General features: G+C 51.0%; 2 protein-coding genes across 2 annotated transcripts; both read right to left on the bottom strand.

The window, feature by feature from the left end:
• Positions 1-1,687: 1,687 nt before the first annotated feature.
• KLK8 (kallikrein related peptidase 8) lies at positions 1,688-6,344 on the bottom strand. Its single transcript, XM_004440336.3, has 5 exons — positions 5,916-6,344; positions 5,260-5,419; positions 4,921-5,180; positions 3,078-3,211; positions 1,688-1,920 (listed from the first exon to the last, which is right to left on the bottom strand). The coding sequence occupies exons 1-5, from the start codon at positions 5,983-5,985 to the stop codon at positions 1,765-1,767; spliced, it is 780 nt and encodes a 259-aa protein (XP_004440393.1). The 5' UTR covers positions 5,986-6,344; the 3' UTR covers positions 1,688-1,764.
• A 1,009-nt stretch (positions 6,345-7,353) lies between these two features.
• KLK9 (kallikrein related peptidase 9) lies at positions 7,354-16,406 on the bottom strand. The gene is made up of 5 exons (XM_087421284.1): positions 12,577-16,406; positions 12,251-12,407; positions 9,764-10,029; positions 8,384-8,520; positions 7,354-7,977 (listed from the first exon to the last, which is right to left on the bottom strand). The coding sequence occupies exons 1-5, from the start codon at positions 12,686-12,688 to the stop codon at positions 7,825-7,827; spliced, it is 825 nt and encodes a 274-aa protein (XP_087277410.1). The 5' UTR covers positions 12,689-16,406; the 3' UTR covers positions 7,354-7,824.
• Between the last annotated feature and the right edge of the window lie 12 nt (positions 16,407-16,418).

Here is a 16,418-nt window from a genome sequence, read left to right as displayed (position 1 = left end):
TTTTAAAAATACGTAATGAAATATTTAGGAATGAAATGATGGCTGAGATCTACTTCAAAAATATTCCAGCAGGCCGGCCCCGTGGCTTAGCGGTTAAGTGTGCGCGCTCCAATGCTGGCGGCCTGGGTTCAGATCCCGGGCGCGCACTGACGCACCGCTTCTCCGGCCATGCTGAGGCCGCGTCCCACATACAGCAACTAGAAGGATGTGCAACTATGACATACAACTATCTACTGGGGTTTTGGGGGAAAAAATAAATAAATAAATAAAATTATTAAAAAAAAATATTTCAGCGTTAGGGAGATGAATGGGAATATAGGTAAAACAAGAATTGGTCTTACATTAAGTTGGATTGTGGTACAAGAGGGTTTGTTATACTAGTCTCTCTATATTTTATATGTTTGAAATTTTCCATAACAAAAATTATAAAATAATTCTTTAGGTTGAGATGACCCGCTGGAAATGCAACCCTGGCACCAGGGGTTTAGTACCAGGCATGACAGACTTCCTCAGGATTTATGGTGTTAGAGGACTTTCATGAAGGATCTGGGAAGCTGATGTATGCCAGGCATCTGGCACAGCCACACCTTTTGTGGAGAACATGCCCCATCCAAGCCCTGGATAGCCACCTCTCATGTCACATGACTCCAAATAGCCACTGATTGGATAGGATTGGTCACCTGACCAGAATGCAGTCAAACCATTGGCCATTCAGTGACCTATGATGTGGCTGATGGAGAAAAGGGGAGCTGGACCAATTGGATTCTCTTTCATGAGAACATAATCTGAGAAATCCTGTGTGACACAGCTGGTGGCAGTTAAAGGCGAAGTTCAAAGGCTGTGAAGTAGGGAATTTGGAGCATCCCATGAGGGAGCAGACACTATGAAAATGCAGAAGCATAAGGCAGAGAAAGGAGTTACAGAGTCAAACAAATGAATTAGACGGTTGGTAGCAAGAAAGGTACGGAACATACCTGAAGAGAGATGAGCTAGACATAGGGGGCAGCCGTCTCTAGCTCATTGCAATTTATTTATATCCTTACCCCCTCCACACATCTTTCCCAAGATAACTTACTCTAGAGCCTTGTCTAGAGCCTTTGCTCTGATGAAAACTCCCCAAAATGTCCTTTTCTCCATACTTCAATTTGGACAACAGCAATGAAGCGACTCATTTCCCTCTACCACAGCAGTCACCTCCAGACAGCTCTAAACTGTGAGAAAGGCTTCTATTTCTGTTGAGAAAAAAAAAAATCTGTCTCTCAGACTTTTGAGGGCTGTCAATGTTCTATTTCTTGACCTGGATGGTGGTTTCCTGGGTGTTTGTGTGTGAATATTTAAGATGTTCATGCATTTCCTGCACCCTACTAGGCATGTCTCACAATTTTAAAAGTAGGGGAGGGGAAATTTCCCCCCAAAGCTTAGAAACACGTTAGCTGCTCAGAAAAACTAAACAAAAACACTTTCAAGCCTGTCTTTCACAGGCCAGACCATTGGATATCCGGAAATAGTTACAGAACTTCTTTCCCCTGAAATTAACCTCCCATTCCTCCAAGTCCTTCCAGAAAAAAAGGAGTGGCTTCAGGCAGAGGTGATGGCCAGCGTGGCCATGGGGGTCCTGGTCTCTCTAGACCACCCATCAAGACCCCCAGCAGGATGCAGACCCCCACCCCTCCACACCTCCAGGCAGGACTGAAGCACAGACAGGCAAGGGGCAACGCCCGAGGTTGTGAGTTTATTGAGGGGGCTCCAGAGCTCTCCCTAGGATCAGCCACTGTTGCCCATGGTCTTCTTGATCCAGTCCAGGTAGCGGCAGAGGTTGGTGTACACGCCAGGTCTCTCGGGCTGCCCACAGGGGTCCGAGCCCCAGGATGTGATGCCCTGAAGAACGCCACCACACACCAGGGGGCCCCCGGAATCACCCTGGATGGGGAGAGCAAGAGAAGAGGTGAACCTGAGATGCTCACGAAGTTCCTTTCTCTGCTGTATCCAGCATTTGGTACCAGTAGCATGATTGGTCCCTTCTAGCCAATGGGGTTAAGAGCATTGTCCCCTGGGACCAATGGTGAGAGCGAGGGATGGGGCTTCCATACGGGGACCAATGAGGGAAGAGAATGATGTCTCCGGGGTCCAATCAGAGAGAAGACAGTGGGGATTACACGGAGGGGTCTGAACTGATGTCTCCTCCTTTCCTGGCCGCTGGTGAAGAGATCACTGAATCCGGTTACCAAACATAGGAGAAAGGAGTAGGGTTCTTGTGGACACGGACACACACACACCAAGGGACAATGGCGGGAGTCTTTGTGGGAAGAGATCATTGTCTCTATGAAGCCATCCAGACGGATTGGATTTCATGACAGGATCACTGATGGAAATGACTCCATTCCTGGCCAATGGGGTAGAAAGCATTGACGCATTGTCTTCAGGGGTCAATCATTAGCCAAGGAGGTGGGGCTTCCATGAAGGGGACAACGGGGCGGGGGGAGGGGGGAGCTCTGAAGACGAGAGTTGCAGCCAATAGGAAAGAGAATGTTATATCTATGGCAAATCCCAAGAGTTGTCATCTTGGGAATGAGGAGCTCGTTGAGGGAGCTTTGAAGTCAATGGCTCCATTCCCTGGCCTGTTGGGAAAAGAGCACTGCTCCCCAAAGAACCAGTCACAGGAGAAGGTGGCCAAGCTGGGGAACCCACTCAGGTCCCAAAGAAGAGTGGCTGACTACTAGTCAGTGGTAGAGTCAGCTCACATTCCAGAAACTAACACAGAGAAAGGCGGCAGGGAGCCTGCATGCCCTTTAGCTCAGACTCTCTCCTTTTATGGACATCTCCTCTCACCTCCTCCCTGCCTTCCATCCCGCAGGCAAGAGTTCCCAAGACAATGACAGTGACAATTCAACATTCCTGATCCCTGTGCTGTGTGACCTGCAGGGAGAGTGTGGCCTTCTCTGAACCTGCTTCCCACTCTGTAGAGATAGGGGCAACCTCTCTGGGTGCTAACTCCTTGGGGTCACCCCGCTGCCGAGCCTTGAGCCTCTACAAGGTGGTGAGGGAGGAGGGAAGAAGGGGTTTTCAGAGTCACTCACCTGGCATGTGTCAGCCCCACTGCTGCTCCCTGCACAGATCATACCATCTGTGACTTGCCCGGGGTAGACGTCCTCACACTGCTTCTGGGGAAAGATTTCTACTTCTGCACAGGTGAGGGTGTCAGGAAAATCCTCTGAGGGGGCAGAGGTTGTAAGTTCCCAGAGAGAGCAACCCTTTCCCCCGATCCTGGCCTGGGTCTAACCTCCCTTCTGTCCATCCACAGCTACACGGGGGAGTTTTCTGACACATTTCACAGGGGACATCACTTATCACATGACACACGTCACGGCCCCTGCTATTTCCTTCTCTCCATCTAGAAAAGAACCCTCAGATCCTACCTTTTGTTTCTTGCCCTGAGACATCTTCAAATTAAGGATCAGGCAACCAGGGGACTTGGAGGGGCCCCCTTGTGACACCTCTGACCTTTTCTCTTCAATCTTCCTACTCCCAGGTCTTCCATCTCAGCTAAATCCTACTTCTTCCAAATGTCACCTCCTCCTGGAAGCCTTCCCTGACCACTCTAATTAAAACACCACCTCTCCATCACTCCTTTTCCTCTCAGCCTCCATGATATTCCATTACAGGGTGTAACTCTACCTAATATTTTATTTTATATGTATTTGTGTATATCTATTTCCCCCACCTAGTGTGCAACTCCGTTTGGATAGGGACTTTGCACCGTCCAGCCCCAGGAGCATACCAGATGCTCACAAAGAAGTGTTGAATTAATGATTTAAAGTGAAATGGATCTTTTTTATGAAACTTTGAGCAATAGACTTGAGGAGAAAAACCTTCTATCTGGTGCCTCTATGTGTCAGAAGCTGTATGCTTCCAATCTCATTTAATCCTCACAACCACTCTTTGAAGGAGGGATGCATTCATTCGTTCCATCATTCCTTCATCCATGCATTCGTTCAAGAAATATTTAGTGAGCACCTACTGTATACCATTACCATCCTGTGCACTAGGAACATCCAATGAAGAAAATAGATGTAACCTGACCCCTTATGGAGCTTAAAAATCTGTTGGATAATTATCCCCATTTTACAGATGAGGAAAATGAGGCCAAGAGATGGGAAGGGACTTGCCCAGAGAAAAGGGGCAGAGCCATGGTTTGAGCTGACCTGCCTCATTCACGAGCAGGTGGGTTTCCACAGCATCCCATTGTCTCCTTCGAAGTAGGAGTCAGACAGGCAGGGACCTGAATCCTGGCTTTGCCACTTCCTGGTGAATCACATCGCCTTTTTGAGCTGAGCCCCAATTTTTTCACTGCGTCTCAGGATGAGGGGCTCCCAGGACTCTGAAGTCCCAAAGGGAGGAGCTCGTGGAGGTGCAGACTTTTGGATGCAGAGTGAGGAGGGGACTCTGGACCTAGCCTGTGGGTCCTGGGAGGGGAAGGGCCTGGACTCCTGGATGTGAGAGAAGTGGGGGTCTGGGGCTAGGAGTCTTGGGGTCAAGAGGGAGAAGGTGCTTTGGGATCTGTTTTCCTGGGCCACCAAGGAGCCTGTATATCCTAAGTTTGTTAAAAAGATTATATAAAATCCTGTACAACAAAAGGTCTCATAACATGGTACTCTCCACTATAAAGGGGGCATGCATTCATTCATCCACTCATTCATTCATTCACCCATTTTTCTGAGCCCTGCTTAACAATCTGCTAGTTTGCTGTCTTTCTCCCACCACTCCTGTTAATATTCTGGCCTTCAAGGTTTCCAACATGGGCTACCTGTGACTCTCAACATCACAGTCACTTTCCTTTCTTTATCTCCTTCTGGAGGCAAAGCTTTGCCAATGGCTTGTGGGTCCACCGGGCCAACCGGCTCCTCCTCTCCCTCCCACTACCTCGCGGGCTGGTGACAGTGCCCCAGCCAGAGATGGTGCACTTCTGGCCAACTTCAGGGCAGCGATCCGCCAGGTTGATGGGCTTCACTTTGGGCCCCAGGGATACTCGCCCACGTAGTCGAATGAGCATGAGGTCATGCTTGTGGTCCTCGCTGCTGCTGTTGTAACAGGGGTGTGGGAGGGACTGAGCCACAGCCATTCTTTGCTCTGTCCCCTCCTTTTCCTGCAGGCTGTGCTCTCCCAGGCGCACTGTGTACTTCCTGTAATGGTGCGTGATCCTTGAGGACCCAGGCAGGAGTCTGAGACCCCAGCGCCCTCTTTCCCCAGGCACCCACTCACTTTTTTTTACAGTGGGCGGCTGTGAGGACCCACTTGTCACTTATGAGGACAGCCCCACATTGCAGCCGAACACCCTGGAACAAGCCCGCCTGCCAAGGCTGCGAATGGGCCTGGCACTCGTGGCCGTCCAGCACCTTGGACTCCTGCGCCCTCAAGCGTCCTGCAGTGGGAGGGAGAGGGTTGGATCAGCATCTTCTGGGGCAGTGTGGGGCCAGGCAAACCACTGTGGGTTCAAAGGGACACACAGCAAGTTCTCGGCCCTCCTCCTCCCACATCCACACGCCCCCACGTGTGAGGCCCCAGCTGCCACCCAGACACACGTGTACACTCACTGAAGCCCATGGGTCATCACACACGCGGTCACACACCCGAGCACGCTTCCAGACGCATCCACATGCCCCGTATACTCCAGCGTGCATCTGCACCTCTCGGCAAGCAGCCCTGCCGGCTTGGTGTGCTCAGGACATAAGCAGCACAACCCGACATGCTCCTACCTCCTGCCAGGTGCCCCACCCACTGTCAGGAAAACCCACAGAAGCTCCCACATGCCGTCGCTTGCTTCACCAGCCCCACACCACCACATGCACCCATGTAACCACCACGGCATTCCCACAGGCTCCCGCCCCGCGCCACCGATGCCTTCTGGCTCCCCTCACCTGCCCAGGCTTCCAACAGCAAAAGGAGGAAAGTCCAGGTCCAGACTGCAGCAGGTGGGGGGCATCCCATGGTGGGGTCTGGGAGAGGGGGAGGGTGGGGCTGAGAAAGGAGAAAGGAGCCCGAAATCCTAGTAGGATTTTGGGATTGGGGAGGGAACAGAGCATCGGGAGCTGTTCTTCTGGGTCCTGCAAGAGGAGGGGCCTGGGGCCTCAGATTCTTGGGTCTGAGGGAAGGGAGCACTGGAGGCTAGATTCCTGTGTTCCAAGGGAGGAGGGAGTGAGGATCCCGGACTCCTGGGTCTGAAGGAAGAGGGAACTGGGAGCTGGGACTCCTAAGTCTTGGGGAGGAGGGGGTGGGGGCCCAGATTCCTGGGTCTTGAAGGAGGAAGGGATCTGAGGTTGGGGTCCTGGGACCTAGAGGAGGAGGGGCCCCGGGCCCTGATGCCTGTGTCTGAGAACTTCTGCATCTCACCTTAGGGAATCCAGGGGGCGGGGTCTCCTACTGATTCAGACTCAGAGGAAGAGGCCCCAGCACTGCGGCTGTCTGCCTGGTACAGGATTCTGGAGCCTTTTATCTGGGAGTCTCCGCCTCCTGCTCCGCCTCCACCGGCTCCTGAGCCTGCGGAGCTTCTGGGCACTGAGACCCTGGGGATAAGCGAGGAGGGGCTGAGGGGCTGAACGGGACATCTTGAGGGAAGAGGAGCTATAATCTCGGACTTCGGAAGCAAGGGAGAGAAGGAGCTCAGCGCTGTGACTCCTGGATCTGAAACAGAAGGGGCTGAGGGCCTAGACATCTGGGTCCGAGGGAGGAGGGGCTGGGGGCCCGGACTCCCGGGTCTGAGGGAGGAGGGGAATGGAGGCCAGGACATCTGGGTCTGATGAAGGAGGAGGCTGGGGACCTGGACTCCTGAGTTTGAGGGAGCACGGGGATGGAGGCCTGGACTTGGGTCCTGAGGGAGGAGCGGGCTGGCGGCTGAATTCTTAAGTCTTTTTGGAAGGAGGGATTTGGAGCCTGGGATTTTGTGGGAGGAAGGGGCTGCTGCCAGTAACCAGGAAAGGAAGAAAGGCGAGTCTTCTTGACCCCAACATTTGAGGACAGATCGGGCCCCACCCGCTGCCCCCTGAGAGGTCTGGGATCCGGGAAGGCAGGTTTGGGAGGCACCGTGACCTGGTTTCCCCTTCCCCTAGGGGAGACGGGACCGGCCGGATCAGATCCCAAGAGCCTTGCTGCAATAGGGCTGATGGAGACAGACTTCAGGCAGGACCTATTAAGGGCGCAAGGGGAATTGCAGCGCGGTGGCTGTCCCCAATCTGCCCTCCACTGCCCACTGGTGGCCCTTCCCTCATTCCACAGCGAGAAGGAAGGAAGGCGCGGCTCTGCACGTTTATTGGCTTTGAAGGGATCGAGACCCTCCCCCGACCCCCCCAGCCCCCTACTTCTCCCAGTCTGGTCCCCCGCCACAATTCAAACCCAGGACACGCCTGGGGCGGGGCCACATGGGGCGGAGCCCGGTACTGCCGGAGCTCCACGTGGGGGAAGGTACCGCCCCCTGACGTCAAGGGGGCGGGGTCTCTGGCGGAGGAGGCGGGGCAACAGGAGGCGGAGTGCAGGGGCGAAGTCTCATTGGACAAAGTTCCGAGGGGCGGAGCTATTTGGTGCATTTCACACCCGGGCAGAGCCACGAGGTGATGCTCTTTCGCCGGGTGGTGCCAGTTCTTGGTGACGTCATAGACACCCGGCCACGAGAGGCGCAGGTGTCTCCCTGCTCCATTCCGAGGGTCCGAGCCTGAATGTCCAGAAGGTGTCTCCAGGGCAGCTGAGGCCAAGGGCGGAGACCATTGAGGCTGGAACGCCGCTGTTCCTCCCTGCTCTGCGCCCACCCTCTCTTATCGTCCAAAGATCGAGGGCTCAGTTGTCCTCCATGGTCTTTCGGATCCAGTCCACGTAGTGGCAAACGCTGGTATAGACGGCGGGGCGCTGGGGTCTGGAGCAGGGCTCGGCGCCCCCAGATACCACACCTGCCAGGGTTCCGTCGCAAACCAGGGGCCCCCCAGAGTCACCCTGTACGTGAGAGAAGAGCAGAGAGACTGTCAGGAGGGTCTATCTGTGACATTACACGGGTCCCTTCCTCCTTCCAGGAACACCCGACTCCTTCTCCCCCAACATCCCCGTATCCAGGTCTCCAGGCCCTCCTCCCTCAGACCGTCACAGCTCCCACCTCACCCCTGGACCTAGCACTGTCGTCTCCTAGTCCCCGCTTCCCCCAGGACTTACAGTCTAGACCCCCAGTCCCCTCCTCCTCTAGATCCAGGAATCCTGGCCCTGGCCCCATCCTCTCCCAGGACCCGGGTGTCCCGACTCCCTCCTTGCTTTGATCCAGGAAGTCTGGGGCCCCAACTCCCTTCTCCACAGGACCCAGGAATCCCCGCAGGATACCCATCTCCCTCCTCCCTAGTGTAGGTCTCACCTGGCAGGAGCCCCGGCCCCCCTCCCACAGGCCGGCACAGATCATGCTGTCCGAGATGTGGCCAGGATATGCCCGATGGCAGAGTTTGGACTCCAGGATGCTGATGTTGGCACACTGCAACGTGAGCGGGTACTGCACTGTTGGGGAAAGAGATCCAACCATAGGGGATCAGCAACTGTCCCCACCACACTCAGCAGCCCCCCCCACCCTTTCTGAAGGAGGACCCACGGAACCACAGCATAAGACTCTCAAAAACAGAAACAAGAGAAGATGACAAAGAGACAGAATCATAGTGTGAAAGAGAAACTGATGTATATGAAGTGGGGAAGAGGGCTGAAGAGAGAGAGAGATGAGAGGCAGATGCAGAGACCCAAGAGACAAGAAGAGATACGTACATAACACACAGAGAGAAATAGAGACTGCCGCAGGAGATAGAGACCTCTTAAAGGGAAAGAGATTCTCAGAGGAAGCAATGAAGAAATGGGGAGATATAGGACCAGAGATACCAAGGGAGAAGGCAGTGAGGTAAAGGAGAGGAGACATTTATGGTCATTGATAGAGATAGAGATAAAGATTTAGAGATACTAGATAGAGAGAGGGAGATACAGTGCATATAATAGAGATAGAGGTGGATATAGACCTACATATATTCATGTATATAATATACGGGTGCAAATTCAGATGCATCTAGGGGCTCGATGGGTAAACAGAAGTGAGTGGAGGGGACTGTACAGGGAGACGGCAGCCAGTGGGGTGAACCGTAGTGGACCAGAGGACTTGTCTGAAGGGGACAGCTTCCACCTACTCTGTTCAACAGTTGTCGATATTTGGGGAATGGGGGCCCAGTGTACACAGTTCTTTGAATTTTTCAAGTGAATCCAGACACTTGTCTTTTATGTGAAATCTCCTAGGCTTTGCTGGCAGCAACAAATTCAGACTTTTTTTTTTTCAAGACACTTTGAAAACTGATTCTGATGTGGGAAGCCAAATTTGGCTAATAGATTGCTGCTTTGTGATTCTGAGAGACGTAGCCTTATTTTGATTCTAAGATGCATATATGTTCACATTTAAACATTTCTGAAATCAGGAGGTATCTTCCAGGAAATGCTGCCATACAAGGATCAATGGGATCTTTTGTTGTTGTTGTTGTTGTTAGCGGGTCTTAAAATAATGATGCATCTTATAATTCATGGCATCTTAGATTTGATGAAATATGTGGATGGATGGATGGATGGATGGATATGTAGGTAGATAGGTAGATAGACAGACAGATAGGTAGATAGATAGATGGCAGAGATGAAAAGGCAGAGACAGAGAAAGAGGAGGGATTCAGACTCTCGGCATGAGATGTAAGGGAGTGTGTTGTGGGCAAGGCTGTACCCTTGGGGCTGGACACGGCCCCCCAGCCTGAGATGAGGCACTGGGTGCCTGGAGAGACACAGGTCTGGCTGAGGTTGAGGGGTTGCACAGCAGGTCCCAGCCGTGCCTGTCTGGGCAGACGGATCAGCATGATGTCATCATTGTGGTCATTGGCGCTGAGGTCATCATTGAACCCAGGATGCGGGAAGAAGTCTGTGGCTCGGAACAGCTGCTCTAGACCCTCCCATTTCCAGAGATGGTGCTCCCCGAGGCGGACCCACAGATGTCTGCTGAGACAGGGCTCAGAGGTCAAGCTGGGAGAAGGTGTGGGGTCTTCTCAGTCCTAGTGCTCTTTTCCTGTCCACTAGGATGCTGTGTGACCCTCCACAAGCCACACACCCTCTCTGGGCCCCCATCATCTACATGTGACCCAGGGTGCTGTGTGATTTTAAACAAGGCACACACCCTCTCCGGGCCTCTGCCCTCCCTTCCATCCGTTTGTCTGCCGCTACCTTTGTTATTCTCTCTTGAAACCTCCTACACCTTCCTAAGCCCATGCGCAGTGAGCCACCTTCCTCCCTGCCTCACCTGGGGCTTTGGTGGTGACCTAGGTCCCCGGGAACCATGTGGGCACGTGGGGGCTCCACCTACCATACAACAACAGCCCCACCTCCTGCCCCCACAGGTCTGGTGGCGTCTGTGGGGAGTGGCTCTGTATGTATTTTGGTGTATGTGTGCGTATGGAGGGAGAAGGGGTATGGAAAATCCCCAAGTCGGGGGTCATCTGTGGCGTCAGGCTTTTCCTGTTTGCTATCGCTCACCCCTCAATGCATTTCTTCCTGAGGTCTAACCTCAAGCCCTCTCACTGCAGCTCCAGTCCACTTGTTCTGCTCTGGGTCCATGCCCTGGACAGCTGGAGACCGGGGACCCACTAGGGGTCTACATGTCCATCCCCCAGCCTCTGACCTCTGACATTAGGGGCCAGGCTAAACTGAGAATTCCGGGTTTGAAGAGTGTGAGGTGTTGTTTCTATCTCTGTCCTTCTCTGTTACCTCACCGTCTTGTCTCTGTGTCTGGGAAACCAGCCCTGCGCCCCAACTCATCCCCATCCCTGAATCTCTTACCTCCACATCTCAGCTTCTGTCTTTCTTTGTCTTTGGGGCTGAAATCTGAACATTGTTCTCCCAGCCTGATGTACAGACCTGAGCTAAAAGAGGCCCCATCGTGGAGGAATGCATGATGGGAAATTCCCACACAGCATCCTGGGCAGCCAGAGATAATGTAGAAAAGATTTCTGCATCATGTAGATTCTAGGATTCTATTAGAATGCTCAGAATCTAAGATTCTAACACCCTAGGAATCCACGATTCTAGAATTCTATGAGGCCCAAGTGCTAGAATGTTATGCTTCCAAGATTCTAATGTTCTAGATTTCTCTGGATCAAAAATTCTGGGATTTTAAAATGATCTGAATTAAATCTAAGATTTAAAGAGCCTAGAATTCTAATATTCTGGAACAATAAGACTAGAATTTCATCTTTCTAGAATTCTATAAATCTATGATTTTAGAAACTTAAGAATCTAGTATTCAAATAGTTTGAGACTCTAGAATTCTGTGAATTAAAACTTTGGGGATTTTAAGAATCTGGAATGAGAGCATTCTGGGATAGTAAATCCAACAGATTCTAGACATTAATGAGTATAAGCTTCTAGAATTCTCTTGTTTCAAGATTCTAGAATTCTATAAATCACAGTATTCTAGGATACCGTAAATAAAAAATTCTAGGACTATGAGTTTCTATAGTCAATAAACCTAGCTAGAATACTCTAGAATACTCTAGAATTCTAGCTGGAATCTAAGATTCTAGGATTGTGCTATCCAATACAACTATTGAGCACTTGAAATGTGGCTAGTCCAAAATGAGATGTGGCATAAATGTGAAATACATGTCTGATTTCAAAGCCTTAGAACAAAAAAAGAGGAAACTATGTCATCCATAAACATTTAAAAATTGATTACATGTTGAAATAATATGTTGAGTATGTCAAATTAAATCTGTTATTAAAATTCATTTTACTTGTTTCTTTTTGGCTTTTCCATGCGTCTACTAGAAAACTTAAACTTAGCTTTGTGGCTGTCATTATATTTCCATTGGGTAGTGCTGCTCTGGACTTCTAAGATTCTAATAATCTCTGAATCCACTATTGTAGAATTCTCCAAAGCTAACGTATAATCTCGTGGATCCAAGATTTTAGGAGTCTACAATTCTGGATTTCTCTGGGTCAGAGTCTAGGATTCTAAGAGTATAAGTTTTGAATCTTTAGACTCTTAGAACCTGGTATTTAAAGACTCCAGAATTAGGAGAGTGGAATGTTTGTAATTCTAAGAGTTGAATTTTGGGGGAACAGAAATGGAGGCTCAGCCCTTCCCGCCTACAGCTCCCTCCCTCCTCTACCAGAGGCCCCTCGCCCCTCACCCTCCCCAGAATGGTGCACCCCGGTCACTCACGGCTTGCGGCAGTGGGCAGCTGTGAGCAGCCAGCGGTCACTGATGAGGGACGCCCCACAGAAGAGGTGGGTGAGGTAGAAGAGGCCGGCCTGCCAGGGCTGCGAGTTGGGGCGGCATTCCACGGCCCCAATGGCTCGGATGTCTGCCCAGCTGTGCCCTGGGGTTAGGGTGGGGGGCAGAGGGATCAATGAAGAGCAAGAGGGAAGGGCTGGGGAGAGATGCTGAGATGCGTAGAGGGCAGGAGGGGAAGCCTGGGGGGTGAAGGGCAAGATGGATGGGCACCCAGAGCCATGGAGGGGCAGCGGGTTGGAAGGCTGGGGCCTCACCTGCCAGGAGAGAAAGCAGAGCACAGGCGAACCCCAGCTTCATGACCGCCGGGTGTCTGGGTCCTCCAGCCTGCACTCGGCCGGCCGGCCTAGCTTCTTTAAGGTAAGCCATGCCTTCTCCTTCCTCCTCCCTGGGGCCGCCCCATGATTAATCTCAGTTGGGAAATGTCACAGGGGGAGGGGGAAGCCCGGGACCTTGACAGGGGCCTTGGGAAGGGAGGTGGTGAGGGGGACCCCCTCGGGATGAGCCTGCTGGTCAGGACTTGGCTAAATGGGGGAGGGGCCTGGGAAGTGGAGTCCTCCTGAGGGTCTCCAGAAAGGGGAGCCCTCATTCCTCATGACATCAGGACGCAGAATCTGGAGACAGGGTATTCTGTGGCCTGGAGGAGGAAGAAGGAGACGGGGAAGATCCTTAAGGTGGGGTCCCAGAGTGAAAGCAAATTCATCTTGAATGAGGCTGCGGAGAGCTGGCATGTATGGGGCAGGCTGGAGGGATGTGCAACAGGACCTCGCAGAAAGCAGGCTGGGGGTGGGAGAAAGAACCAGGACTCAGAGGGAAGAAGGCAGACAGGATGGGGGTGAGGTGGGGAAAGAGAGAGAAAGAAAAAAAAAAAAAGGATGATAGAGACACAGAAGGATCTGAGGTAAGAGAAGGAGAGAGAGACAGAGAGACAGAGACCACAAGACCGCTGCACAGGTGTACACACCCCACAGAACCCTCTCTGCCCTGGGGATTTGCGCCCCTTCCCACAAGGGCAAAGGCCTCTCCTATAAGGTTGAGAAATGCGGTCCCCACTGGATGAACCACTCTTGTCATAAGTTACCCCCTTCTTCACATCCCTACCCATCCATTTCTTTGAATACCACCGGATCCTGGCTAAGTCCTCAGAATATTGTCCTCTTTTTTTCTCACCTATTTCCCCTCCATTGTCCTTCCCATCACCCTATCCTTGCTGCCTCTCTCCCCATCGTTCCTTCTCATCAGGTGGGCATTCCTTGGAGGGCCAAGCCCACGTCTGACTCATCTCTGTGTCCCCAGCATCACGCAGTTCAGGGCTGGGCTCATGGGAGGCCTCAGGAGATGTTAATTGAATGAGCGAATGTCTTTCTCTAGATCCTTCTTTTCCTGGTGAGCACGTACTCATCCTTCAAGACCCAACCTAAACGCCCCCTCCTCCAGGAAGTCTTCCCTGATTTCTCTAGGCTGAGTCCATCTTTTCCTCCCCTAGGCCTCACAGCCTCTTCCACTTTCCATTGCCACAATTCTGATTATCAAGCTGGATCTGGGCCCCCCTCGAATGCATCCTCACTATGGTGTAGTGGTTTGGAGCACGGACTCTAGAACTGGACCACCCGGCTTCAAATTTCAACATGAGCAATTATTGGGTGTGACCTTGGGCAAGTCATCAGATATCTCTCAGTGGCTCCATCTGTTAAGTAGCAATAGTAACCGGGGCTGTAGGGGGATTAAGTGAATTAACACATAGGAAGGACTTAACGACAGTCCCTGGCATATGATAAGCATTCAATAAATATGATATGTCCATCCATCTCCTACAGGGCTCTATACTGCCTCCAGCATAACACACACCACCCATGGCTACAGTTGTCTTACACCCTGTCTAGAAGGGTCTTCTGAAACCAGGGACTTCTTTGAGACCAGGGACTGAATATGCACTACATGCTAAGTGCCTTACTAACAGCTTTAAGAACATTTTGATAGGGCGCCAGCCCGGTGGTGTAGTTAAGTTCCATACGCTCCACTTTAGGCAGCCCAGGTTTGCAGATTCAGGTCCTGGGCGTGGACCTACACCACTCATCAAGCCATGCTGTGGCAGTGACCCACATACAAAGTAGAGGAAGATGGGCACAGATGTTAGCTCAGGGCCACTCTTCCTCAAGCAAAAAGAGGAGGATTGGCAACAGGTGTTAGCTCAGGGCCAATCTTCCTCACCAAAAAAAACAAAAAAAAGAACATCTTGATAGCTATCTTTATTGACTACTCTGTGCCCGGAAGTTAGGTAAGTGTTTCGTGTATACTATCTCACTTAATTCTCAGGAGCCTCTAATCAATCTCTGTTTCACAGAGGGGAAAATTGAGGTAGAGAGCATTCAAGTAATATGCTCAAGGTCACACAGTAAGTGACAGAAATACATTTCCTTCTCTACATAGTTAACTCCTACACATCCTTTAAAACCCCAGGCAATTGTCCCCTCATCTGAGAAGCGTTCCCTCACTCCTTCAGGAAGAGTCCTTGGCCTCTCCTTGGGGCTGTGCCTCCTTCTGTTACAGCAGTGATAAATTTGGGTTATTTGTTAATTTAACAATGTATGGAGTAGCTTCTGTGTGCCAGGCACCACAGCAAGTGCTTAGAAACCACAGCGAGTAAATCAGAGTTCCTGACCTCACAGACTGGGTCAGGGGAGGGAGAAGACAGATCAGTGTGGAGTAACCGAATAAAGGAGATCATTTCAGCTATAACAAGTGCTGTAAAAAATTAAAAAGCAATTCACTGCTCCTCATTCACTGCTGGTGGGAATGCAAACTGGTGCAGCCTCTACGGAAAACAGTATAGAGATTCCTCCAAAAATTAAAAATAGAAATACCTTATGATCCAGCTATCCCACTTCTGGGTATTTATCCAAAGAACTTAAAATCAACAATCCAAAGAGGCTTATGCACCCCTGTGTTCATTGCAGCATTACTCACTATAGCCAAGAAGTGGAAGCAACCCAAGTGTCCATTGACAGATGATTGGATAAAGAAGATGTGGTATATATATACAATAGAATACTACTCAGCCATAAAAAAGACAAAATCATCCCATTTGCAACATCGATGGACCTGGAGGGTATTATGTTAAGTGAAATAAGGCAGACAGAGACAGACAAACACTGTATGACCTCTCTCATATGTGGAATATAAACCAACACATGGACAGAGAGAAGTTTGGTGGTTACCAGGGGGAGGGGAGTTGGGGGGTGGGCACAAGGGGTGAAGGGGCGCATTTATATGCTGACTGACGAATAATAATGTACAACTGGAATGTCATAATATTATAAACTATTATGACATCAATAAAAAAATTAAACAAACAAACAAAAAGCAATGGGTTGGTGACCCTGGATGGGGGAGACCCCTTTAGCCAGGGCAATCCTGAAGGCCTTCTTGAGGTGATGACCTTTGAGTGGAGACCTGAATGACAAGAATGTAAGGCTTGCCTGTCTCTCTGACCTGACTAGTAGCATCTTGAGGGTAGGGCCCGGTCTGATTCAGCTCCAGGATCTGGCGTAGGACATGGCTCAATAAACACTTGCAGCATGACTAAAGGAATGGTGTGAATTGCCTTTAAAAAGGAATAGGGTTTTCGAGTTCCCACCTACTTTGCTTCTGATCTCTGCGTGACCAACTCAGCTGATATGCCTGATTGACATTTCCTGGGTGTGCTAATGGGGGCGGGGGAAGAGGCAATGGAAGGCTCTGTGCTCGGACCTGTGCCCTGGGATTCTACGGGCTCTGTGAGGGCAGGGACCTTGCGGTCACTGCTGTGTTCTGGGCCCGCCACACAATAGGTGCTTAATAAACTGGTATTTGAAAGAGAAAACAAAAACAGCCAGTGCTGGACCCAGCCCTGACGGCCTAGTGGTTAGAGTTTGGCACACTCTGCTTTGGCAGCCCGGGGTTCAGTTCCCGGGTGTGGAACCACACTACTCATCTGTCAGTAGCCTTGTTGTGGTGACGGCTCACGTAGAAGAACTAGCAGGACTTACAACTAGAATATACAACAATGTACTGGGGCTTTGGGGAGAAAAAAAAATAGAGGAAGGTCGGTAACAGATGT

Source organism: Ceratotherium simum, chromosome 33 (genome assembly GCF_057802395.1).
Source record: "Ceratotherium simum simum isolate JZ-2026a chromosome 33, ASM5780239v1, whole genome shotgun sequence".
Classification (NCBI taxonomy): domain Eukaryota; kingdom Metazoa; phylum Chordata; class Mammalia; order Perissodactyla; family Rhinocerotidae; genus Ceratotherium; species Ceratotherium simum.
The sequence above is the reverse complement of the archived record's forward strand: the minus strand, read 5'-3'. Positions and strand labels throughout refer to the sequence as shown.

Excerpts from the sequence above, each read along its gene's own strand:
- KLK8 (XM_004440336.3), bottom strand. The coding sequence starts at position 5,985 with ATGGGATGCCCCCCACCTGCTGCAGTCTGGACCTGGACTTTCCTCCTT. Across the intron at positions 5,420-5,915 it reads GCTGTTGGAAGCCTGGGCAG|GACGCTTGAGGGCGCAGGAG; the intron begins GTGAGGGGAGCC and ends CTCCCACTGCAG. Across the intron at positions 5,181-5,259 it reads GCCGCCCACTGTAAAAAAAA|GAAGTACACAGTGCGCCTGG; the intron begins GTGAGTGGGTGC and ends GCACCATTACAG.
- KLK9 (XM_087421284.1), bottom strand. The coding sequence starts at position 12,688 with ATGGCTTACCTTAAAGAAGCTAGGCCGGCCGGCCGAGTGCAGGCTGGA. Across the intron at positions 12,408-12,576 it reads TCTGCTTTCTCTCCTGGCAG|GGCACAGCTGGGCAGACATC; the intron begins GTGAGGCCCCAG and ends CCCTAACCCCAG. Across the intron at positions 8,521-9,763 it reads GGCCGTGTCCAGCCCCAAGG|TGCAGTACCCGCTCACGTTG; the intron begins GTACAGCCTTGC and ends TTTCCCCAACAG.